The sequence below is a fragment of the Bubalus kerabau genome, chromosome 8 (genome assembly GCF_029407905.1).
Source record: "Bubalus kerabau isolate K-KA32 ecotype Philippines breed swamp buffalo chromosome 8, PCC_UOA_SB_1v2, whole genome shotgun sequence".
NCBI classification, from domain to species: Eukaryota; Metazoa; Chordata; class Mammalia; order Artiodactyla; family Bovidae; genus Bubalus; species Bubalus kerabau.
The window spans coordinates 47,854,077-47,879,527 of record NC_073631.1 but is presented as its reverse complement, the minus strand read 5'-3'; the positions used below and the strand labels follow the sequence as shown (position 1 = coordinate 47,879,527).

General features: G+C 37.0%; 1 protein-coding gene across 1 annotated transcript in view; it reads left to right on the top strand.

Moving 5' to 3' along the window:
- Positions 1-25,451, top strand: part of RELN (reelin) — a 553,687-nt gene that overhangs the window by 279,623 nt on the left and 248,613 nt on the right. Inside the window, exon 8 of the mRNA XM_055590184.1 lies at positions 2,055-2,106. Within this exon, the coding sequence (XP_055446159.1) occupies positions 2,055-2,106 (52 nt within the window). The remainder of the gene's footprint in view (positions 1-2,054; positions 2,107-25,451) is intronic.

Below are 25,451 nucleotides of genomic sequence, written 5' to 3'. Positions count from 1 at the left end.
GACTCTCTCATATATTTAATGCACTAGCAATAGCAATAACCATGGTGCTTTTAGCTTATATAATGCCATACCATTGTTTCAAAGAACTTACATTCAAGAGTATTTCATAACTCATCTGGGAATTACTCAGTTACATAAAATCAGAGGAGGAAAAGAGCATTCATTCAATTTTTGTGAAAAATTTTAAAAATTTCCATGTGCCTCTCTGGACTTTGAGATCAGATTTTCCAAGTGGAAATCCCTGAGGGTAAATAGATACTCTAAAAGTTATGGGGGAGGGAAAAAACAGATTTCTTTTAACCTTGTAGGGCATTTGGTTCTGTCCAAGGCATCCATGAGACATTTGTTCTCTGAAACATTTGGTAGATACCAAAAGGTCTTTGAGATTTGGTCTATCCAAACGTCCATGAGCTTGTTTGGTTTATGTTAAATGGTTTAGGACACGACCAAATATTATGGACTTTTTGTAGAGGACCAAATGTCTTTTGGACATTTTGGACAGGACCAAATGTCTGCTAACCTCTTTTAAAGAAATCTTGAAAAGGAGCTAGTATTTTGTTATCTAAAGAAATTTCTATTAGTGCATTTTTCTCTAATGACTCTGGTGAGAGGAAGGGAATAGGAAACAGAGTTCTGGACATGGTGGGCCAGTTTTTTCTTAAATAATCTGTGATAATGAAAGATTTAAATAGATAATTTCATCTGATACCCTGACACCAGTGATTCTTGCAATGGTAAAAACAAATTAGGAGCTGATAGCAATACTGATATCTAGACAACTTATAAAAAGGTCTCTCTTGCCCTCCCCTTTGTTACTTTTTCTGTTTCTTCATGAATGTTAAAGCCACATAATTAAAACATACACTCCAACACCGCTTTCCAAATTGTGTTGTAGAAATGGAAAGCACAGTTTGATCTTTTGATATTCACATTTCAGCTGAATTTTGGCACTTCAAGAAGCTTATTCACTGTTTGTCCACCAGTTCCCACAGTGATTCATGAACTGGCTATCTCTTAACCCTTCTGCCATGGTGGACTCCATCGTATGAGGGCTGCAAAGTCCAAGAGTATTATTATGACATTAAGAAGACTACTCCTTCTGCCATGTTTAAAACATAGTTATCCACTTCCTATTTTATTGGGTTCAGTCATAGGATGCATCCCATACCTTAGCTCATGGGATCAGAAACCCAACAAGAGTCACTGAAAATAAGAACCAAAAGAAAAAAGAAAGAAAATGAGAACCTTATTTCTCACCTTACTTGAGCTGGTATGGGTCAAAGTAACTGCTCCATAGAATGAATGAATGGAAAAAAATTAATTTTTTTTAAAATTTTAATTTATTTAAAATTAAATAAGGTACCATTCCTTTTCCAGAAAGGGGAAAGTTATTTAGGCATGCTTTTTCATGAAACTAAAGGAAAATAATAGCAATGTGTTGGAAGAGTATTTCTACCCCTATAATTTGATTATTTGGGAGAGGGATAACAGTTTTATTGAAAAATAATCCTCATACTCTACAATTCATTCATTTAAAGTATACAATTCAAGGTTTTCACCTTAATCACAAAATTATACAGCCATCACCACATCAGTTTTAGAACATTCTTATCATCCTCCAAAAAAATTCTGTATCTTTTACCTGTTGTAATTTTATTTACCTTTCAGAATATTCCTACTCTTCTCATATGTTTTAATTTTGGCCCCAGTTTTTGTTTGGTCAATTTTTAATGACATTTTTATGGGCCCCAGGCCTACTGATGAGGATTGAGAGAAGGGTGCAGTGAGTAGAGGGGGCTGTGTTAAATGCCTGGTAAATTACACTAAAAAGAGTTTTAAACAAGACCCTGAAAAATGTACTGGGAGTGCCTAAGTGAGAATCTCCCAGAGAAACACAAAACATATTGACAGAAACAAGCTAATCACTGGATAAATATAACCTTTGTTTATGGCTCCTTTCCATCCTCTTAATTTTCACTCTCCCTCCTCCTGAATCTTTTGCCTCTTTCTCCTGCTTTCTATCTTGTCTGATTTTGGTATATTCCTTTTTCTAGATTACCACAGGCCTTAATACAACAACAGCTTCTGTCCTCCAGTTTTCCATTGGTAAGTGTTGTTAGCAATTAAGCAATTTAACTTGGAAATGTTTGTTTTAATCATTGTGTTCCAGCAGGATTATGGTGCCAAATGCTTTTAGATTTAGAGAAAAGTAAGTCTTAACACTGCAGTAAATAATTTAAAACATTTTTAAAGTGAAATTAAAAAAATTTTAAATGCTGTTCTCATTTCTCTCTGGCAGCAAGTGGCATGTAAAAACAATCCAGGTAATCCAAAACATTTTAAAGGTAGTTACATGTGGATTTTGAGTGTATTGGAATATTTTATTATACAGAATGACCTTACTAATAATGTTTTTCTCAGATTAAGATTGAAATTCATTAAATTGCCTGCATTCTTACTGAATGGTAGTAAAAAATATGATTTATTTATGGCTGAGAGAAACCAATTTAGGCTTCATGTTTGACATAAGTAATCTATGTTTAATTAATTCACACACCAATAATTTAAAAATGACTGTATCTAGCAATATTTCTTTTAGGTGCTTTGTATTTGAGCTAAAAATTTCTACACAAAGCATTTAGTAAAATAAGGTTATCTTTTGGACAAGTGTGTATAGTTTTTCTATTATATTATTTTCCATTTGAATTTTCAAAGTTGTATATTAATAAATAACATGTGTGTTTCCAAAGGGAATATTCTAAGTAAAGAAAGATATTGCCTTCTAGATGGGGGCTCATTTTTGGTCTTGGTTTTAAAGACCAAACATGGACACCTCCTGGCCTCTCCCGTAACATGAGGACTGCTGACAGCCATGCCTCTGAGATGGCACCCTCCACTTTGGACCATCTTCACTGTCATGTCTTTGGGAATCCACCACTAGCGGAAGAACCGTTTCTCTCACTGTGCTTCTAGTCCTAATTGCAGCACAGTGCTCTGGCAGCCCATGGTAGTTGATTTCCTAAGAGCAATGTTCTTTAAGTCATGTAGTTGTCATTTTTCCCTCAGGTGGCACCCTTTCAGTTTCTGTTAGGTATACTGTGAACCTGCTTGTGTACAATTTGGACTCTTCTCTTCTCACATTGATAGCATTACCTCCAACAATTTACTAACTACTCGGAAGTCCTTTATGTGGTCATAAGGAAAGCATTAACAAAAAAATAAAATAATAAGGTTTTTGGTAGGAAGGTTTTTTGATCTATTAGCAAGTGTATAATAAATTTTCTATAATGAGCATATAATACTTCTATAATCAGAAAAAAGAGCTAATTTTTTTGAAGTTGTAGTGTTACAGAAACAGGATTTTTTTCAATTGTAGCATGATAGGCTAGTGTAACTTAGAGATTCTTAACCAGAACAAATGTGTTTAAATTCATTATACTACTATTACAAAATATAAGCTAGATTTTTTTATTTATCAATAGTCTGAGCATTTATTAATAATAATTAATATATTAATTTCAGATATTATCTTTAAACATTTAAAGAACACAAGAGAATCCTCTTTTAAAATATATGCTCACAATTCTACTATATTTAAACTTTATTCAAGGTAGCAGAGATCCAGCACTGATTAAATTATCCCTCCTTCAAGGGAAAAAAGATCTTTTTTTGTAAATAGTAAGGAGTATACTTTTGAGCCAGCATAGATTCATTTCCTCACTTTTCAGTAGCTGAGAAAGGAATGTTTATCAGAGAATAAAGAGTTTGGTGCCGGAGACCCAAAGCCCAGAAGAAGCACCATACCCAAAGGCTTGAGACTAGACCCAAAAAATGTAACTTGGCAAGAATCATTGATTTCTCCACAAGTCACAGGGTTATAGCCCAGCAGGCCAGAGTGTTGCTTGTATTATAAAAAGCATGGATTTGAATCCTAGACTAGAAGACTGGAAGAGTAACAGAATCAGGGAGTTACAAAAAGATGGATAGATAGATAAGTATGTCAAGTTTGTAACTAAAAAAATACTTCAGTATTTTTTAGTATGTTTAGAATCAAAAGTGAAATTTTAACATGTCATTGTATGGGAATGAGACAAAATATTTAGTTTAGTAAATTATAATTTACTGCTTAGTGACTTCATCAGGAAATTTGCTTACTACATTTTGATGATAAAAATTCTTGAGAACTAAGAAGTATTAAGGTGGCTGACAAGCAGTGTAGTGGCAAACCATTAGCTATATGATGTATGGTGTTGTGTGGTAAATAGGTATAACAAGCAGAACTTTTCTGAAATGATTTTGTGTATCTCATGATGAGTGCTTGGAGTACTATTGTTCTGTTTGTATTTATGGTGTGAGGACTAGACCGGGGCACACACAGAAATTACAGACACATCATAATTGTATATATTCATCCTGAGTTTTACAAGCCCCACAGTGACCAAATACCAAAGTAGCAACCTCAGCCTAGTAGCATTGCATTTATATTCTGTTCAAAATTTTTATTAAGTGTGTTATAAAAAACACAGTATGTACACAGTTCAACATTTATATTTATTTGTGTCTTGTGAAACTTTCCAAATATGTTCTAATAGTATGGTTAAATATGGTCAGTCAGATTTAGAGTCACTTCTTAAGAAGTCCTCTGGGATGTTAAATTCTCATTGTATATCGTGATGATTCAGATATAATATAGACCACTTTCTAGGGGATTCTGTCTTTATTTATGGCCTCAATAATAAATTATGCCTATACAACCACAACTAAATAAATTATTGCCTTGATATTTTTATATTGCTCTTGTAAACATTTTTAATTACATCATAAGCATTATCCAAGAGAGTTCCAAGTATCTTGTCTTTAATTACTAAGGAGTGTCTTAATCAACTCTTGCCATGTCAATTATTAGCACCAATGCTATGCCAGTATATCTTTCTAAATACATACACACACACACACACACACACACACACACACACACATACATAGATTACAGACTATCTTCACCAAATGAATTTTTAAGTTAAAGCATCCTGAAAACACAGTCCTGAAGTTGAAATTTACCAGATTATCAATAGCTAAATTGTCTTGAAAGATGTCCTAAAATACTCTTAGAACAACTTTTCATTTTTCCATTTCAGTGAAAGATCTCATATCCATTTCTGTGCTAGGCATCGATCTGCTACAATCCTCACTTGATTCATTAGATTCAACTGGTGGAATTTATGGTTGTAGCCTTAGGGGCACTTACCTATTTCCTTTAGATTTCCTCTGAGACAGGAAGAAAAATTTGAGATGGTGCCCTTTCAAACCATTATTTTACAGGTTCCTCCAAACTCTGTTTTCCTAAGCAGGATCCTGGGTCCAGGGGAAGTGCTAGTAGTGCTTTGGACTCGTTGTTCATTTAACAGAATTTCACTGCGTATTTTGCTGTCTCCTTAGGCTTTTCTGGGTTAAAGTTGACTATGGAAAGACAAAAAAGTGAGAAAACAACATTTTACACTGCTTAGTGATGTGGTGGAAGGCTTTAGATGCATATGGAGCATGCAACCTCTAGAGAACTGCTAGATTGTTGTAAACATAAATGGACGTGTCAGGTCCCTGTGGTGTTAGGTCCTGCAGAGTAAAGCGATTCAGGAAGGCTTCTTAGGAGAGTTCCTGAAGGTCAACAACATGAGTCATTGGAAAGGATGAAGTTTTTCCAGTTGAGGAGATAGAGTGACATAAGCAAGCCATAAAATGGGAATCTGAGTTCTTTCCTGGAGCAGAAAGACTGGCTAAGGAAGGCTATGAGCAATGTAGCATTATAGTTGTGTCCATCTGAAGAGTTCATGTTCATCAGCTGGGAGTTTTACATAGGCAGTAGAGGTCAGAAAAGTTACCTCTTTCTCTCTTAAGCAATAAAGAAATATAATGAAATTAATTTTTAATATGTGTCATCTTTCTTAAGAAAGATCAGTTGTGTTAAGAATGGATTTGTCCCTTCCTTAATATAAATCTACATTGATTTACTCAACACGAGCTTGCCAAAGAATATACTTGTTCAATTTAGCCCAGATCTTTTTTCCAGATTAATAGAATCTGTTGGCTAAGTGGGGATTGAAGGTAAAGCATTTTAAAAACATACATCATGAACAACTTTTTGGCTTAGGAGGTGTATCTGTCTTGTCCATCATGTTATTCTCAGCCCTAGCCCTCAGCCCTAGGGACTCAAAATTAGAAGATGCTCATAAATATTTCTTGCCTGAGTGACAAGTAACTATTACAGAGACATCTGTAATATTATGTAACCAAGTGCTAAATTGATGTGATACAGACATTTCATGTCAAGAGATTTGGGGGAAATGATCTGAGGACCTCAACTAATGGAAAAAATAATCCAGAAGAAAACAGAGAATCACCAATAAACTGTGCTTTTAGTGAAGCCAGTAGACAAAAAATACATATCCATGTGTTTAATCAGTTTGTTATTAATGAACTAGCTAGAATCTTTTATTTGTTCATAATTCATAGAGTTGATACCTTTTTTCTTTGGTTTTACTTATGAATATCCTAAAGATTTGGGTGTTTGTAAGTATGTGTTTGGGCTTCACTAGTGGCTCAGTGCTAAAGAATCCACCTACAATGCCAGAGTTGCAAGTTTGATCCCAGAATCAGGAAGATCCCCTGGAGGAGGGCATGGCAACCAATTCCAGTATTCTTGCCTAAAGAATCCCATGGGTAGAGGAGCCTGGCAGGCTACAGTCCATAGGGTCGCAAAGAGTAGGACATGACTGAAGTGACTTAGCATGCACACACACACACAGATGTTTGTGTGTGTGTGTGTGTGTTTACTGCTTTTTCATTTGTTTATAATCACCTTAAACAAAGTAAAGGCACTATGTCATGAATGTTTTGTATTTACAGATTAAGGTATGAAAATGTCTTTCAGTACAGTCACTCAGTCGTGTCCAACTCTTTGCGACCCCATGAATCGCAGCATGCCAGGCCTACCTGTCCATTACCAACTCCCGGAGTTCACTCAAACTCATATCCATCGAGTTGGTGATACCATCCAGCCATCTCATCCTCTGTCATCCCCTTCTCCTCATGTCCCCAATCCCTCCCAGGATCAGAGTCTTTTCCAATGAGTCAACTCTTTGCATGAGGTGGCCAAAGTATCGGAGTGTCAGCTTTAGCCTCAGTCCTTCCAGTGAACACCCAGGACTGATCTCCTTTAGGACGAACTGGTTGGATCTCCTTGCAGTCCAAGGGACTCTCAAGAGTCTTCTCCAACACCACAGTTCAAAAGCATCAATTCTTCAGCACTCAGCTTTCTTCACAGTCCAACTCTCATATCCATACATGACCACTGGAAAAACCATAGCCTTGACTAGATGGACCTTTGTTGGCAAAGTAATGTCTCTGCTTTTTAATATGCTGTCTAGGTTGGTCATAACTTTCCTTCCGAGGAGTAAGCATCTCTTAATTTCATGGCTGCAGTCACCATCTGCAGTGATTTTGGAGCCCCCAAAAATAAAGTCAGCCACTGTTTCCCCATCTATTTGCCATGAAGTGATGGGACGAGATGCCATGATCTTAGTTTTCTGAATGTTGAACTTTAAGCCCACTTTTTCACTCTCCTACTTCACTTTCATCAAGAGGCTCTTTAGTTCTTCTTCACTTTCTGCCATAAGGGTGGTGTCATCTGCATATCTGAGGTTATTGATATTTCTCCCGGCAATCTTGATTCCAGCTTGGGCTTCTTCCAGCCCAGCATTTCTCATGATGTACTCTGCATATAAGTTATATAAGCAGGGTGACAATATATAGCCTTGACATACTCCTTTCTTTATTTGGAACCAGTCTGTTGTTCCATGTCCAGTTCTAACTGTTGCTTCCTAACCTGCATATAGGTTTCTCAAGAGGCATGTCAGGTATAAGCAAGGTGAAAAAAAACAGCCCTCAGAATGGGAGAAAATAATAGCAAATGAAACAACTGACAAAGAATTAATTTCCAAAATATACAAGCAGCTCATACAACTCAATACCAGAAAAACAAACAACCCAATCAAAAAGTGGGGAAAAGACCTTAACAGGCATTTCTCTAAAGAAGACATACAGACGGCTAACAAGCACTTGAAAAGATGCTCAGTGTCACTCATTATTAGAGAAATGCAGATCAAAACTACAGTGAGATATCACCTCACACCAGTCAGAATGGCCATGATCAAGAAGTCTACAAACAGTAAATGCTGGAGAGAATGTGGAGAAAAGGGAACACTCTTGCCCTGTTGGAGAGAATGTGAATTGATACAGCCACCATGAAAGATGGCATGGAGATTCCTTAAAAGACTAGGAATAAAACCACCATATCACCCAGCAATCCCACTCCCAGCATATACCCTGAGGAAACCAAAACTGAAAGACATGTGTATTCCATTGTTCATTGCAACACTATTTACAATAGCTAGAACATGGAAGCAACCTAGATGTCCATTGACAGATGAATGAATAAAGAAGTTATGTATATATACACAATGGAATATTACTCAGCCATAAAAAGGAATAAATTTGAGTCAGTTCTAATGAGGTGGATGAACCTAGAACCTATTATACAGAGTGAAGTAAGTCAGAAAGAGAAAGATAAATATCATATTCTAACACATATATATGGAACCTAGAAAAATGGTACTGAAGAATTTATTTACAGAGCAGCAGTGGAGAAACAGACATAAAGAATAGACTTATGGACATGGGGAGAGGGGAGGAGAGGGTGAGATGTATGGAAAGAGTAACATGAAAACTTCCGTTACCATATATAAAATAGATAGCCAACAGGAATTTGCTATATGGCTCAGGAAACTGAAACAGGGCTCTGTATCAACCTAGAGACGTGGCATGGGGAGGGAGATGAGAGGGAGGTTCAAAAGGGAGGAGATATATGTATGCTGCTGCTGCTGCTAAGTCGCTTCAGTCGTGTCCGACTCTGTGTGACCCCATAGATGGCAGCCCACCAGGCTCCCCCGTCCCTGGGATTCTCCAGGCAAGAACACTGGAGTGGGTTGCCATTTCCTTCTCCAATGCACGAAAGTGAAAAATGAAAGTGATGTCGCTCAGTCGTGTCCGACTCTTAGCAACCCCACAGACTGCAGCCTACCAGAGTCCTCCATCCATGGGATTTTCCAGGCAAGAGTACTGGAGTGGGGTGCCACTGCCTTCTCCGGTTGATTGCTTCTTCTGTGGATGATTCATGTTGAGGTTTGACAGAAAACAACAAAATTCTGTAAAGCAATTATCCTTCAATTAAAAAATAAATTAATTAAAAAGAAAACAAAAAAGACCAGTTTATATGAACTTTATATATTTTTCAAATCTACCTCACCCCAAGTTCCTAATCCCTATCTTAAGTAATAAAAGGGAATATTCTGAAATATTGTAAGATGCTACTAAATATAATGTTCTGGCAAAGGTTATTGAAATTAATTATGTCTGCATTATTAAAACTAATAACAAGAGTTTTCTCTTCCTGAATTAAAGTAGTTTGAAAGATACTATGCCGTTTCCCTTTTGAAATATTTAATTTATTGTCACTCATCTTGATGAGGCTTAAAAGATAAATATTAATATTTCATTCATAAATATTTTTTACTAATATTTATTGAAGCCTGTTCTTTAGAAGGGATAAAACATTGAACAATAGGATGAGAAGAAATTGATCATTAATATAGACTAAATAGTCCTTCCTCCTTGAAAAAAATCTCATTACCACACCCTGATATCTCTGAATCCCCACTTCCTCTATTTTATTTTGTGATGCTTATTTCACTCAGCATTGATTTATACTGTGGCCATTTGTGCACATCCACTTTCATCCTTTTTAGCTTAAATGATCCTTGAAGAGTAAGGAGTGTACAAGTGTCCTCTTGTTTTTAGGATATAATTTTACTCACGACTAGTACCACCCCGGAGTATCAGCATCACAGGGAAGGTTAAAGTGATGGTCCCTTTCTGGGAGATGAGGTAGAGGGCATTGTAAGACCTTGTGGCCAAGGTCAAAGCCCAAACAACAAAAGGGTAGTAATGCTGAGTCCCCAGATTGTTGGGGGTGGAGAGGGACGTTATGTAACACCTGCTCTCAAAGGTGGATATAGTCCTACTAGAAAATGAGCCAGACTTGAGCACTAGGGCTTGGTTTAAGGCCTCCACCCCAAGGAAGAGAGGGCTGCTTGGCAGGGAACCTGGCAAAGTCTGACACATTTTGCATTTCCCTTCCTTATGTTTTTCCCAACATAGCATCTGATGAAACCTCTATGTTGGTCTTGGGAGGGAATTTGTAAAAGGGTGAGCACCCAAAAGTGGTTGGAAATTACATCGTGTTTCATAAATTAGAAGAGAATTGGTCCCTTATAGGAGTGGCAGGAAAAAGGAAAAAATACAAATATTTTGGAAGTGAGGGAATGGGGATAGGGCTGAAAGAGAGAAAGGTACAAAGGGGAGGAGGACAGCTGTTCATTTTATATCCTGTGGTCATTGTCCATCTGCCATAAACTGAAAGAAGTCACCTAATGAGATTTGGGAATTTCAGCCAAGGAAGTGACTAAGGAGCAAAATATTAAGTACAATAAATTACATACTGTCACATTTATTCAAAAAGAAAGGCTTGTAGGTCAAATAGTCTGTTTCCTAATAAAGTCAGTCAAAACAAAACCTGTTGCTAGTAGCCTCATTTTAAAAATTAATATAAAACAGAAGGGGAAGAAAAGTTGCTTTTAAAACCTGATTCTTTTTCTGCATTTAATAATAAAGTTTTTTTTTTATTTTAAACAAAACATTTTTAGCATATGTATAGCATGAATGTAGAATATTTGAGTTTTTACTGTACTTTGACCTCTCTCTCTTAATCCTTTCAGTTTTTAGTAGTTGCTTAAAATGGAAAATTTACTTTCACATAATGGTTCTTTTTACAACACTGTCCTTGAAATATGTTTTTTTTTACTGGAAAAAATGGTGAATTCCACCAAAAGTTATTTCTTGGTGGGCAAAACCAAGGTATAGACATAAATTCTAGATTTTCATATTCAGATAATGCTTAATTGATCTTTTGGGGCAGCTGAAGATTTTGGACATGTTGATTTCTCTGACTTGACAATTTCTGCTAATAAAATAATGATTTTGGTCAACTTTGGTCATCATATCCAAAATTGAATTCACTTGCTCTTGACAGATCCAAGAGTAATTCGAGGATTTCCTCTCGTACAGAATGGAACTATTTTTAATTAAAGTAATATCCTTTCAGTCACAATTCCCATCCCTGTCATTTGGAACTGAGAAGCCCCAGGATGCTTCCCGCCTGGGCTGCCACAAAGCATTATCCGATACAGTAACCATTTTTCCCTTCCCTGCCTAGTACTCACCCCTTTAGCTATAGTCTGTGAGCTTCAACAAAGCATGAGCTGCTGTCTCTGTGCAGGCACAAGCCAGGCGAGCTGAGCCTGTATTTTGTGAGAGCCTGAAGCAGCACTGCCTGGCAGGCAATGTAGGCAGGGTTCGACATAGGGGCAACCGTGCGAGAATGCCTCAGAGGAGCCGGGGAGACTGGTGATCAGCCAAGAACAGCATCCAAGTACTCTGTGGATACCTGCGGTCCATGAAGGTAATAAGTAACAAAAACAACTTGTTTCAAAGGCTATCAGGTGAGAAGCTAACTCACTGCTAGAGGACCAACTTGATTACAGTTTTTACAACATTTATAAACGAATGAAGTAGATTTATATAGATGTGCCACATTATTATATAAATCTGCTTCATTCGTTTATAAATGTTGTAAAAACTGTAATCAAGTTTGTCCTCTTATAAGACAGTATGAACAGGTATGTATAATCTTATAAAGTTTAGGTTTTCTACACGGAGAGGAATAAAACAAACATGAAAACTAAGAAATATATGAAACTGGCTATCCTGGAAATTACAGCATTATCTTCTTAAAACCAAGAGTCACAATTTAGGTCCTGTTCATCAGGTAGTACTTCCAAGACTGGCCATATTACAAAGATTTTGGTCTACTTAAAGCAGATTGTTTTGATGCCATGGGCTGGGAGAGCTAATGCCCTTAGGATTTTTCTGGGAGACTCAGTAATGAAGGAAATAAAAACCTAAGTATAATGTAATTATTGTTCTACATCATTGTTGTTCCTGGAAAATAAACATTCACAGCTGCCTCTAATGAAATATTTGAGCAGAAGTTTGGGAAAATATCGAAATATTGATCATCTGTATAATAATGGCCCATTGGCTTGCTTGCAGCAGAATTACTCTGAAGAATTGCCAGGTAGCAAATAAACTTTTACTGTATTTCTCGGTTCTTTTGGATACAATGAGTGTTTACTCCCTAGTGAATAGTACTATCCTTAAAAATCGCTCTTATGGGAAGACTTCCCTGATTGTCCCAGTGGTTAAGACCCCATGCTTCCAATGCACAGGGCACAGGTTCAATCTCTGCCTCAGAGAGATCCTTGGTTGGGGAACTAAGATCCCACATGCTATGCAGCCAAAAAAAAAAAAGAAACAAGTTTCTCTTGGCAAAGAAAAAAAAGTGATAATTGCCAGAACTGCTTATTATACCAATGTCTTCATCTTGCTCATCACATTTTTCACATTATAGAATGAGGCAAGTCCCTTTCTTGAATGCCTTAGCCTACAGGAACGTAATATGCCCTGGAAGTGACAGTGTCTGGCTTTTAAAAGCTTCTCTAAAAGTTCCCCATTCATTTCTTTTTCTCTTTCCATTCACTACAAGCTCTAGTTAATACCCCTCTCCTCCATTTATCTACCTTGAAAAGATGAAAGGATGTGCTGATTCTACTAAGATTGGCTCCAGTCCTAGCAGGGAGTTTAAGTAGTCCGATTACATCCATTTCATCACTTTATGATCTTTCTGTATCAAATGCTGTTGTTTACACGCGGCTCTAGGACTCTGCTTGTTTCTGAGGTCTGAATTTTGAGTAATAGCAGCAGCAACACTTGGGCTGCAAGAATTCTCAGCAGGGTTCTGTCCAGACACTCCTCAAGCCTCAGTATTTATGGGCCCCTCTCCACTATCTAGAGGCATGATTTCTGGCAGTGCTTCTCCCCAATCCATAAATTCTGCAAGATCACTTCTCTCCTTCTGTGGCCCTGTGCCACATTTAAAAAGGCAGCTTGTTTTTCAGGCAGCGCTTTGAGGAAAAGAGTCTGCTCCCGGCAACCACTACCAAACCCCCAAGAGGGAGTAGCTCCTTCTATTGTTTCTGTTCTGATTTACTTTGAAAAGTCCCGGGCTTTGTGGAGAAGGGCATAACCAAATAAAAATAAAGCTACCCAGGTCTTGGGAGACTAAAACCAATTGATTTATTCTTCTGCTATAAAAGTAAAAAGATATAGAGAGGACTACAGGAGATACTGGCTCACAATCCCTAATCTGTAATTCCATAGTATAAAAACACTCAGAAAAAACACAGAACTTTTTCTTTTTTAATTTATCTGATGGCAAAGCCTCACATGATCTGAATTCATTTGGTAGCAAGACTTGAAGTAATTTAAGGCTATTTATAATCTTATACTACTTTATATGAATCTTCGTATATTTAAGTGCAGAAATATTAATATGTTTCATTATAGGATAGTGCCTCAAACTTGCTGGTGATCTTACATACTCTGTGGTGTATTTACCTTGTTACCTTTCTGAAATCTGTAAGTTAAATCAGTCAGTAATTTGGATCCTAAAGTTTATCTTACCTTAAGTGATTGTGAATATGTATAAATGTTATTTTGAGAAAGTGAGTAATAACTCTTGAATTCTTAATAGAATAAATGACTAATATTTCTATTTTTTAAGTGGCTTTGATTTTATACTAAATCAAGCTATTCTTTAAGGTTTTTACTTTTATGGCAACCACCCAAAAGAAATGGGAAGAAAGGAAAAGGTTTATGTGTGAATTTTGGGAAACTTCCTGGCTCTGCAAGGTATTTGCAGTCTCCTTTGTGCATATATATTATGGTTAATGGGCTACTGAACAATGAACAGGTTTTCAGTGTGCTTAATATGGGCTTTACTGATTAGCACATAATTGCTACTTGCTCATGTGTTTGTATTCTTGGCATTGTAAACTCTAACAGCCATTTAAGATCCTCTCAGCCAGCACTGCACACAAGCACTCCCTAAATCCTGGAAGTTGCAGGTTCTCACCAGGTTTTGTTGAGCTCCTGAGGCTCATTCAGGTTCATCTGCAACACTGTCCAAAACTGAATGGCTTATTTGTTATGTAAGCAAACAATTGAAATGAAGTGAAGTCCTCAGTTGCTCTCTTTGCGACCCCTTGGAATGTAGCCTACCAGGCTCCTCCGTCCATGGGATTTTCCAAGCAAGAATACTGGAGTGGGTTGCCATTTTCTTCTCCAGGAGATCTTCCTGACCCAGGGGTTGAACCCAGGTCTCTTGCATTGTAGGCAGACACTTTACCATCAGAGCTACCAGGGAAGTATATAAGCAAACAATTACATCAAGTCATTTCATCCATCCTCATCCAGTTGTAATATGATCATTTCCTTTTAAGAATATTTTAATTGAGCCAGATCTGCTTGAAAAAAAGAGAAGAGAAATAGTTTCAAGAATCATATATTCTTACTTTATTATTGTCTTGCATTACAATACATTTGTCATGTAAATGTGCCATGTTAAACGAAATGAAAAGTGAACCATGTAATCTGGAGTTTGGTACCCCGTGTAAGTTAAGACATTTGTGAAATTCAGGAACACACTGCAGGGCATGCTCTGTACAGGGGTGGGATCAGGTTTTGTGGGTCCACATTGGAAGCTTACACAGTTGCGTGAAGGCTAGAGTGTCATTAAGGAAAAGAATACAAAATTGAACATTCAAAATTAGGTAAAAATGTGAATGTTTATTTAAAATGAGAAAAGAAATCACAACACATTACAAATGTTTAGAAACTGGCAATACCACAAACATAAGAAAATCCAACATTTTTGTTAACTACCTGAAATACTTTTTTCCTTTTTCCTTTTGGGTGCATATTTTAAAATTACCTCTGCATATGACAACTTTTGCTGTTGATGTAAATGGGGAAGGGAAAAGAGCACTGGATTGGGAGTTAGAACATGTAGTCACTTCTCTGCCAACTGAATTTGCCACAGAAACTTAGGTAATTGGTGGAGCCTTGGTGAGCCCCTGACAACTCGTTTGTAAAGCAGCAAGAATGTTCATCTTCATGATCTCTTAAATGTCTTCCCACTGTGACCCTTAATCCTAGAACTGGGTGAAAAGAATGAACTATGAGTTAACCAGGAATACATTTTATCTAAAAACATGGTTATGATGTTGCCTATTTTAGTTCAGGGGGCCCTTATAAGAAATATCAAAGTAGTTGCTATACCTTTATTCAACCAATCATAACTAGTTTATACTTGTAGCTTGTTTTGCTAGCAGGGAAATATATTAGGTAGAGGAACAGAAAAGCAACATCAGCCAAACCATGTAATGTTGTTACCCAAGCAATTCTCAGCATGAGTGATCAAATGTGCTGCCCCCTCTGGCTCTTCCCAGAAGAGTGACAGACGCTATGCTGGTGGACAGAGGCTATAAATCACCTCCATATCCTTATCCTGCTGAAAAGAAGTGCTGCAAAAGAGCCAGTAGTAACAACAGTAATAATAATGATATCGTTGCATTTCCAAAAAATTCTCTTCTTAGAGTTTAACCGACACTGCTTCCTAAATTTCATTCATTCAACAACTGTTCTCTGAGCTCCTCTTCTATGTGAAGCAGCTCTTAAGGCACTGGGGAGACAGGGTTCATGAAAGAAAATCTTTGCCCTGGTCGGGCTGACATGCTGATGAATATCAAACAAATAAATGTCAGGGAGTACTGAATGCATGAAGAAAATTAATCAGGGTCAGCACATGAGGGGTCGCATTTTGTTGGAGGTGGCCAGGGGATGGCCGCTGAGGATGTAACCATTGATCAGAGGCTTAAATTTTGTAGAAGAGATAACCTGGAAGAAAGAATAGCCAACAGAAGAGCCATGTGGACTGCCAACGGGTAGCCACACGCCTTATGTAAATGTCAGTTCTGAATGTTATTTTACTGCTTAAGTGGGGAAGGCTACTCAAAGGGTATACATATCCTGGCTTTTCCTGAATGATAACCAAAGTCAATAGAAGTGGGACTGAATCATGAGAAAATAACTAGGCTTTTAAGTTTGCATGTACCTCAGACAGAAGTATTTTTAATAATTGGTTGACTCATTGGTTGATTGATTGCAAGACTGATCATCTTGACCTGACTCCCTATAACAAAAGTGAAAAGTTGCTTATCTATTGTTTTGTAAATTATAGTAGGGATGGTACTATTTAAATAGAGCCCTGGAGTAAAAATTGATACCAATTTTAGCTGCAATTTTATAATGAGTAAAGTGGTTCAAAGGTCAAACTGAGATTACTAAAAATGTTTCTTACAACCATAGTGATGAATCTCTCTAACAGTAACAGTAAAGGAAACAACCTTATAGAAATAAGTTTTGCCATTCTTCTTATTTTTTTATTTATAAATAAGTACTAGGCACTGTTTTACGTTTGTAAATATTTATTGTTTCCTTATAGTAAAATAATTATTTCAGAAACGGATTTATAAGCTATTATGGAATTTGTTATTTAGAATACAAATGTGAATTACACTATTATTTTAAATTTAATCCTGATTGTAATATTGTATCAGGTTAATGTTTTCCACATAATTAAAGTTTTCTGAGTTGGGAAATGTTAGAATATTACTTCTTTGGAATACAAGTATTTTTTTTTAATCTCTTTTAAATGACTTTCTATAGATTTTTAAAGCAAATGACCAAAGAAATTACTTATCAGTGCAATACCTTTTGTGTTTGTTCTCAGCGCTCAGATAGTACGTTATCACACTGATCTATGTGAGAGATGGTTTAAGGAGGTGATTGTGAAGGTAAAATAAAGGCATAGATTCAGTAAATCTGCAGAAGGGTATGCAGCTTTGGATGACTATGGAGGCAGGGGAAGGAGAAGAATGGGCATGGAACCTGCAGAGAAAGTGATTTCCAAGTGAACCTGATATGGGAACTAGAGGTGGTTTAGTCCTTTAGGTTTTACCAAAAACAGAGCCATATGGCTCAAGGCAGGAGCCAGAGTAGAAGTAGAAGCACAGAAGCGTGTCCCCACGTGTTCTGACCATGTGAAAATCAAGCAGTATTTGTTTGTTTTCTTAAGTGTGCTTTGTGCATCAGAAGGAGTATAGTGAAGTGGTTGAAGGCATGGATTCTGGTCTGCCCAATTCTGAATCCCATTTGGGCTTTGAGAAATTGCTTAGCTTCTCTTTGCCTCAGTTTCCTTACCTATAAAATGAGCATGCAGAGTAGTACCTAACTGCTCAAAGCAACTATAATTGTTCTCTTGAATTATTGGAATTTTTTCTTTCTTCTGTGGCTGCTGCTAAAACTTTAACTGGTCAGATTTTCTGTTTTCTCTGGATGTTAGGCACTGCAAACTCAAATTTCCACTCTATCAATTCTAAAGACCTCATGAAGTATGTCTCCTTATACTGTTATGTCTTGCTATCTTATTCCCAGAGCGCCTTCTTTTTCTTATCAAGTAGTTGCCTTTCTTCCCCTCTAATACATTTACCAATGATGCTAACAAACAGGAAGACAACTCTTTTGGTTCTCAGTTTCCATTTCCACATTGCACTTACAGCATTTCCATTAAAGAGCTGGGAAATAGCCCAAAACGAAAGAATATATTGAAGAGGGAATATATGCCTTAACATGCCTTAAATTATTTGATAAGTAGTGATTCAGCTTAATATTTGGCCCATAAACAAATATTTTCTCCTTTTTCTGGGATAAATGAATTTATGAAATGAAACAAAAATACTGAATCATACCTGAAATTTCTTAGTGTGGACCGGAGTTGTTTTCTAAGCACTTTTCATGTGTTAATGCCTTAATCTTCACAACAGTTCTATGAAGAGATTGCTATTATTATTCACATTTTACAAATGTAGAGACTGGACACAGTAAAGATTAGTGACTTGCTCAAGATTCACACAGCTAAAAAGTGTCAAATCCCAGATTACAAACCTAATAGCGTGCCCTCACCAGCCACTCTCCTAACCTCTATACATACTTTCTTTCTGGAAGATAATGTATCAGAGGGAATTTCACTCCAAAAAATGAAGTTAAAAAATTATATAGAATTATCAGTAGATTGCATCCAAAAAAAAAAGAATTATCAGTAATACTAACAAGCATTTAATTTATTAATATATAGAATTCCCTCATCTATTTAAGACTGTGTGACCCCTGGAGGACAAAATGGCAACCCATTACAGTATTCTTGCCTGGAAAATCACATAGACAGAAGAACCTGGCAGGCTACAGTCTGCCAGGGTCACAGAGTCAGACACAACTGAGGGACTGAGCATGCACATAAGGCTATATGATGTTAAGATTATATGATGATAAGATATACCTATCATCAACAATTTTATAGCATTACAATTTAGAGTAATATTTTTCTATAAAGTTACAGTTTTATTAGGTTTCTTCCTAGACATAAAAGTGGGTTTTCTCCCTTAGAATAATGTGTTAATCTAGTTAAACATTCAAACAGAAACAAATCAACTTGAAAGGACAAGATAATGTCTTACAATTAAAAAGATATTACATTTGAGAAACTTTTTTCTTAATGTACTAGAAAATGATTCCTCATGGAGAGGTCAGAACATGTGCCTTGGGGGTGATATTTGGTGTGGCTTATGAGTACTTCCTATGACTTTGCAAACTGTTTATTTTTAATTATACTGGGCCATTACAATAAGACTTTACTAATAAGTAAAATAATTCATCTGGCTATCATTATTCTTCATATTACTTTATCTAGCTGATAAAAATGTATCATAATTACTCATGTAATCTGTCTCTGATATTTTTATTCTAAAGACAAACTGGATTGTGTAACCATCTAAGTCATTTTAGGGCAATTTCTAGTTAATGTGGGAGAATTATTGCCCTGTTGACTATATGACAGTACCAAAATTAATCTTGGGTGAGGATACATGTAGTACAAATGTTCTAAAGCACAGCTCTCAGATTTTTTTTCACTTTTGACCCAATTCAGAAAAGTTGAAAATCCTTAAGTCCCATCCATCCATGGTTATAGTTCCCCCTTTCTAGTATAAATATATCTCAGTAAAAACAAAAAAAATAGATAATTTCAAATAAGCAAATTATAGCAAACTCATTCACGGTCAAGCCAGAGCTGATTTCTGTTGTGTACCACGACTGTTCTGGGTACTTGGGACACAAGTAGTAAACAAGACAGACACTGCTTTGATGGAGCTTACATTCTAACAGGAGATGGATAATGAGCAAATAATAAAGTAAATAGATGAGATAAATTTATACACTCATAAAATGGAGTGATAAGATGCAGGATGATTGGACATTGGGGGTGAACTTCTTTAGACTGAATGATCAAGGAAGATTTCTTTGAGGAGGTGGTATTTGCACAGATCCAGGAGAAAGAAGAGGAACAAACCAAGGGAGAGTCTGTGGGATAGGACATGAATGGAATGAGGAAAGAATAGAGTGTGAAGATATTGATATCATCAGTGTAATTGCAGGCAGAGAGTAGGCGCATAGAAGCCCTGAGATGGAGTGTTCAGGGAGGAGAAAGTCCAAAGTGGCTGAAACAAAGTATGTGAAAAGAAGAGTAGTACAAGGAATGTTCTAAGATCATGAAGGATTTAATGTATCATAGCAATGAGCTTATCCTTTGGTTCCTAGTGGACTGAGAAACCTTGAGAGAGTTTTAAGCTGGGTTGGCCTAATCACTAAAACATTTTACAAGACTCTTTGTTTTTGAAAGGCCTATAACTGCTATGTGGAGGATGAATTAATTACAGGAGGATAAAAAGGGGAGCAAGAAGACCAGCAAGACATGACCCTGACTTGACTAAGGTGGTAGCACTAGTGGAAGATAGAAGCTGAGCAGTATTTTGGAGTCAGAACTCCCAGGCTGATGGGTTGGAAGTGGGAAGTGAAGGAGAAAGGGAAGAATCAAAGATGACATCTAGTGTTTTGTTAGTTTCTTTGAGCATCTGGAGTGGTGTCATTTGAAATGCAAAGTGTACTGAATATTTGTAAGGTGAAAAACCAGTTCTTCTGATTTTGACTTAATAAACTTGAGATGTTCTTTTGGGATGGTAAGTAGCAGTTGGATCTATAAATGTGGATCTCATGGGAAATATCAGTTCAGTTCAGTCACTCAGTCATGTCCGACTCTTTGCAACCCCATGGACTGCAGCACGCCAGGCTTCCCTGTCCATCACCAACCCAGAGCCTGCTCAAACTCATTTCCATCAAGTTGGTGATGCCATCCAACCATCTTATCCTCTGTCGTCCCCTTCTCCTCCTGCCTTCAATCTTTCCCAGCATCAGGGTCTTTTCCAATGAGTCAGTTCTTGGCATCAGGTGGCCAAAGTATTGGAGTTTCAGTTTCAGCATCATTCCTTCCAATGAATATTTAGGACTGATTTCCTTTAGGATTAACTGGTTTGATCTCCTAGCAGTCCAAGGGACTCTCAAGAGTCTTCTCTAACACTGCAGTTCAAAAGCACCAATTCTTCAGTGCTCAGCTTTCTTTATGGTCCAAATTTCACATCCATACATGACTACTGGAAAAACCATGGCTTTGACTAGATGGACCTTTGTTGGCAAAGTAATGTCTCTGCTTTTTAATATGCTATCCAGGTTGGTCATAACTTTTCTTGCAAGGAGCAAGTGTCTTTTAATTCCATGGCTGCAGTCACTGTGTGCAGTGATTTTGGAGCCCAAGAAAATAGTCTGTCACTGTTTCCATTGTTTCCCCATCTATTTGCCATGAAGTGATGGGACTGGATGCCATGATCTTAGTTTTCTGAATGTTGAGTTTTAAGCCAACTTTTTCACTCTCCTCTTTCACTTTCATCAAGAGGCTCTTTAGTTCTTTGTCGTTTTCTGCCATAAGGATGGTGTGATCTGCATACCTGAGGTTACTGATATTTCTCTCAGCAGTGTTGATTCCAGCTTGTGCTTCATCCAGCTCAGCATCACATGATGTAATCTGCGTATAAGTTAAATAAGCAGAGTGATGATACACATCCTTGACATACTCCTTTCCCAATTTGGAATCAGTCCATTGTTCCATGTCCTGTTTTAACTGTTGCTTCTTCACCTGCATACAGATATTTGTTGTAGATATTATTTAAAGCCTCAAAGTAAAAAGAGGCAATGTAGAGAGAAGAGAAAGCCACCAAAACAATTTGAGATCAAGAACAAAAAGGGCAACAATGGAGAATGAGAAGTAACAGCCAGTGAAGCAAGAGAAAGATCAAGAAGGTAGTGGAAGATAGAAGAAGTTATCCAATTAAGGGGAGAGGATGGACTGTGACAAATCCTGATGAGAAGTCTAGTACCCTGAAATGGGGAAATGATTTGTTGATTTGGCAACAGAGAGTCCCCAGCCACATAAGCAAGAGTAGTTTCAGGGAGGTGCTTGAGTGTAGAAGTCTGAATGGAGGAAGGGACAGAGGATAGGCTGTGATGAAGTGGAGACAATCACTGGACAGCCCTTTTGAGAAGTTTTCCTATAAGTGGAACAAAAATAGGATTGGAAAGAACAGAAGGTACAAGTGTGACATCAATTTAAAAAATTAAGATGGGAGATGCTTTGTATGTTTCTATGATGTTTGTATGACAATAGGAATGATCCAGGAAACTTATTGGAAGAAAGTGATGATACAAGAGAAAGAGAGGGGAAATCTTAAAGAGCCATTGGAGATGGAATCTAGACCACATGAGAAGGTTCACCATTCTTTAGAACAGAGCACTTCATCCATTATAACAGGAGGAAGCCAGAGTACACTGGTAGAGTGATTGAAAAGATGAAGGTATTACTCTGTGGTCTCTATTTTTCTTAACTATATATGGTGCATTGTTAATCTAATAAGAATGAACGCAGATATATGACTTTATGTTAAAATTCCAAAAATTTTTTAAAACAGTATTTTTATACATACTTTGATAATACAGAGCAAATTATTAAAATAGCACAAATTCTAGCAACAAATTCAATAGCACAAATTCAGGACATCATCAATGAAAGATGGTTTTGTTGCAAGATAGTTTCAAGGCATTATGTAGGTATTTGCTTTAGCAAAGGAGTAGAGATGGCTTGTTATATTGCAGTACATGTATGTCTTAAGTATAGGACAAACTTTAAGCCAATATTAGTTCAGAAATGTTGCTGAAAAAATTATCTATCATTATGTACTATGGATTGACTAAATAACCAATAGTAATGCAAATGACAGTTATAGTAAGTAATAGATTTACTTTATCATCTATCAATTTATCAAGAATTGCCAACCAAGACCAACTGGAAACAACACTCATGAGGTACATTTAACATAAATATCCTGTCCTCCCCCAAGCTGGGGGTATTAAAGTAATCCTGGTGTGTGTACCTCTACATGGAAACCAGAATTCCTTGACTGTTGGATTAGGGTTCCCAGTGAGTTCTAGAAGTTCATCAATTTTATTTATGAATACCATACTTCAGGAACCCTTCATCACTTTATAGGCTGCTTATATCCTTGATATAAGTAAAACTGATAATATATGAAATTTCATTTGCCAGTAAAAACCAAAGAAAGAGTTTGCATTTTCAGACACATTTAAGTCCATTAATGGTTCTCAGACCATACTTTTATAACCATAATTCTAAGTTATCTTCCTATCTTCAGCAATTCTTAAAATCTTTTCAAAATTGCTACTTTAGAGTGAAGGATAGCAATTACATCGGAAGTGATCCAAAGGAGAGAAAATGAACCTGTACATGAGAGGATATTTTGCATTTTTCATTTGAGTTGTTTTTCCTTTCTGGTTTTAAATATCAACTTTGGCAATTAAAGATCTTTGATTTAAGAGGGGAAAGAAGTACCTGTTGCAGGTGGCACCTGCTCATTATTGTCTCCTCACTGCATTAGAGGTGTTTTGAGGTATGTGATAGCTCTGCACCACTGCATTTGGGAGCAGGGATTTGGGGATGGCTTCAGGCACCTGGGCACATGGATGTTAATTAACTCTTTCCTCCCCTCATTGCAGACAGAGTCAAGCAACCATTTTCAGTCTGGGCAAGGACAAATCTTACTCTACTGACCCAAGTCTATGTGACAGTGGGGCTGCAGTTCAGAAGGGCTTATCTGAAGAAGAAATTCACCCAGTCTGTGTGGAACAGCTATATTCATAGTGGGAGTGGAGAATCATTTATTCATTGGCTTGGCACCATTTGGGATGGTAGTTTGATAGGAGTGGCCCCTAAGGGAAGCATGTATACAAAGCCAACTGATTCTCTTGGGTGGTACTTCTTCCAGGAGGGGAAGTTCCCATGGCATGGGCAGTGCTTCTCTTCTGGCTGTCCATTCGCACCTAACACCCCAGTCCTGATCTTCTGGCTATCCATTCCTCTGTGGGAATCCCTGTGGCTTTTGAGCCGTCTTTTCATGTAGGAACCCTTTAAAGATAACCCTGGGCTAGTTCTGTTTTCCAGGGTACACTTTTAGTCTGTAGGATCCATGCACCTTTATGTCACCAGGGCTGGAAGTACTGCTTTATCCTGAAGGGACTGAGAAATTGTTGATGGATTATAAGAAGGGAGTAACAAGATTCAGTTCACTTGTGGGAAGAGCACTGGCAGTAGTGTGGCTGGGTGAGGACATGTGAGGCTGGAGACCAGCTAATCACTATTGCAAAGTTCTGGCAAGAGCTACTGAGAATCCATTGACAATAATGAGGAGGAGATGGGTTCAGAAGATACTAACATTTTAAATACAAAATAATATAATGACTAAGCAAGTAAGTGAGTCACCTGCCCGGTACCTTTTATTTCAATGAGCGCATCATAAACTTATTGTACTATTCTTGCAGCAAGAATGCTGGAGTAGTTTGCATAGTGAAAGACAGGGAAGCTTGGTGTGCTGTAGTCCATGGGGTTGCAGAGTTGGACATGACTTGGCAACTGGACAATGACAATAAGCTTATTCTCACAACAGTAAACACTTTTTCTCCCAACAGTGAGATGATAACAAAAGAAAATAGGGGAGGGGTCATATTGGTTATCAGGATCATAGTTGAACACATTTTTTATTTTAATGTTTATCAGCTTTCCTGTTCCTTTTCAATTTGTAAATAATTTGCACTGAATTGCTTCTGTGAGGAACATTTTTGGTTTTCATTTGTTCTTGCCTTTCCATTTTGGGGATGCACCTCAGGCACTTGCTTTTAAGTACTTAACCATGTATAAAACAGAAAGGAAGCACATAAATACCATTTACATTCTTTAGGCTAGTGTGAACTGCCTTTTGAAAAACAAATTGTCTGCCAGACCTCATACGTGTTTGTGTTGAAGTCTGTCTCACATAATCCTGGCCATTTCCATTTCCAGCCCCACAGTTTGATATTTATTTTAAGCAGCTGCTTAAGAAAGGTAGAACTTAAATGATCAAACAGCATAAAGTAGGTTTCTGTTTGAGCTCAAGGTTACTGTGTAGCTTTCTTTTCAGTAGCCTTTTTTCATCAACACTCTAGCTGTGAGAATAAATCTAGGAAAACTGCTGTTTGGCCTTTTTAGCTCACTGCCAGCCCTGGCGATGGCAAACTAACTGGTGTTGTACTAAACACCACTGAAATAAAATAAATGAGTCTGATTAAAGCTTGGAACTCTTGAGTACTACAAATATAAAAACCATCAACAGATGCCATTTGCTAAAACTACGATTCCTCTAGCAGATGGGGGAAAGTTAAACATAAAATATCCTATTTCTTTTTCGTTTGGTTCATTTGTTTTTAATATAGTATAAAAACCCTGCTACTGAGTTCCAGTAAACTTCTGGCTTATGTTTCATGGCTGTTTTGGAGAGTGTGTTTTATTATAGGAATTCATTAAACATGTTAAAACAAATTCTTATCAGAGTTTAAAACTGTCTTTGGTTTTCATATATCCAATACTGAAAATAATCATGAAAAACAATGACCAGATATCCTCAATGGAAAATAATGTTTCTCTTTCAAATCTTTGATGTTGGGCTGTAGTAGAATAATATCAATCATATCTCTAATAGTTCTCATTCATTTAGTATTTGAATTTACAGTGTTTTAATTTCTCATATGGAGTCGGATGCAACTGAGCAACTAAGCAGCAGCAGCGTGCTACATCATAAGTTAAATAACAGACACATGGAAGAATGCTATTTTTACTCCTCATGCAATTGAGTGACTGACATGCCACTTAATACAAGCATTATTAATATTAACTTGCAAGAACTGTAATGGCATTATTAATCATTCTATAATAT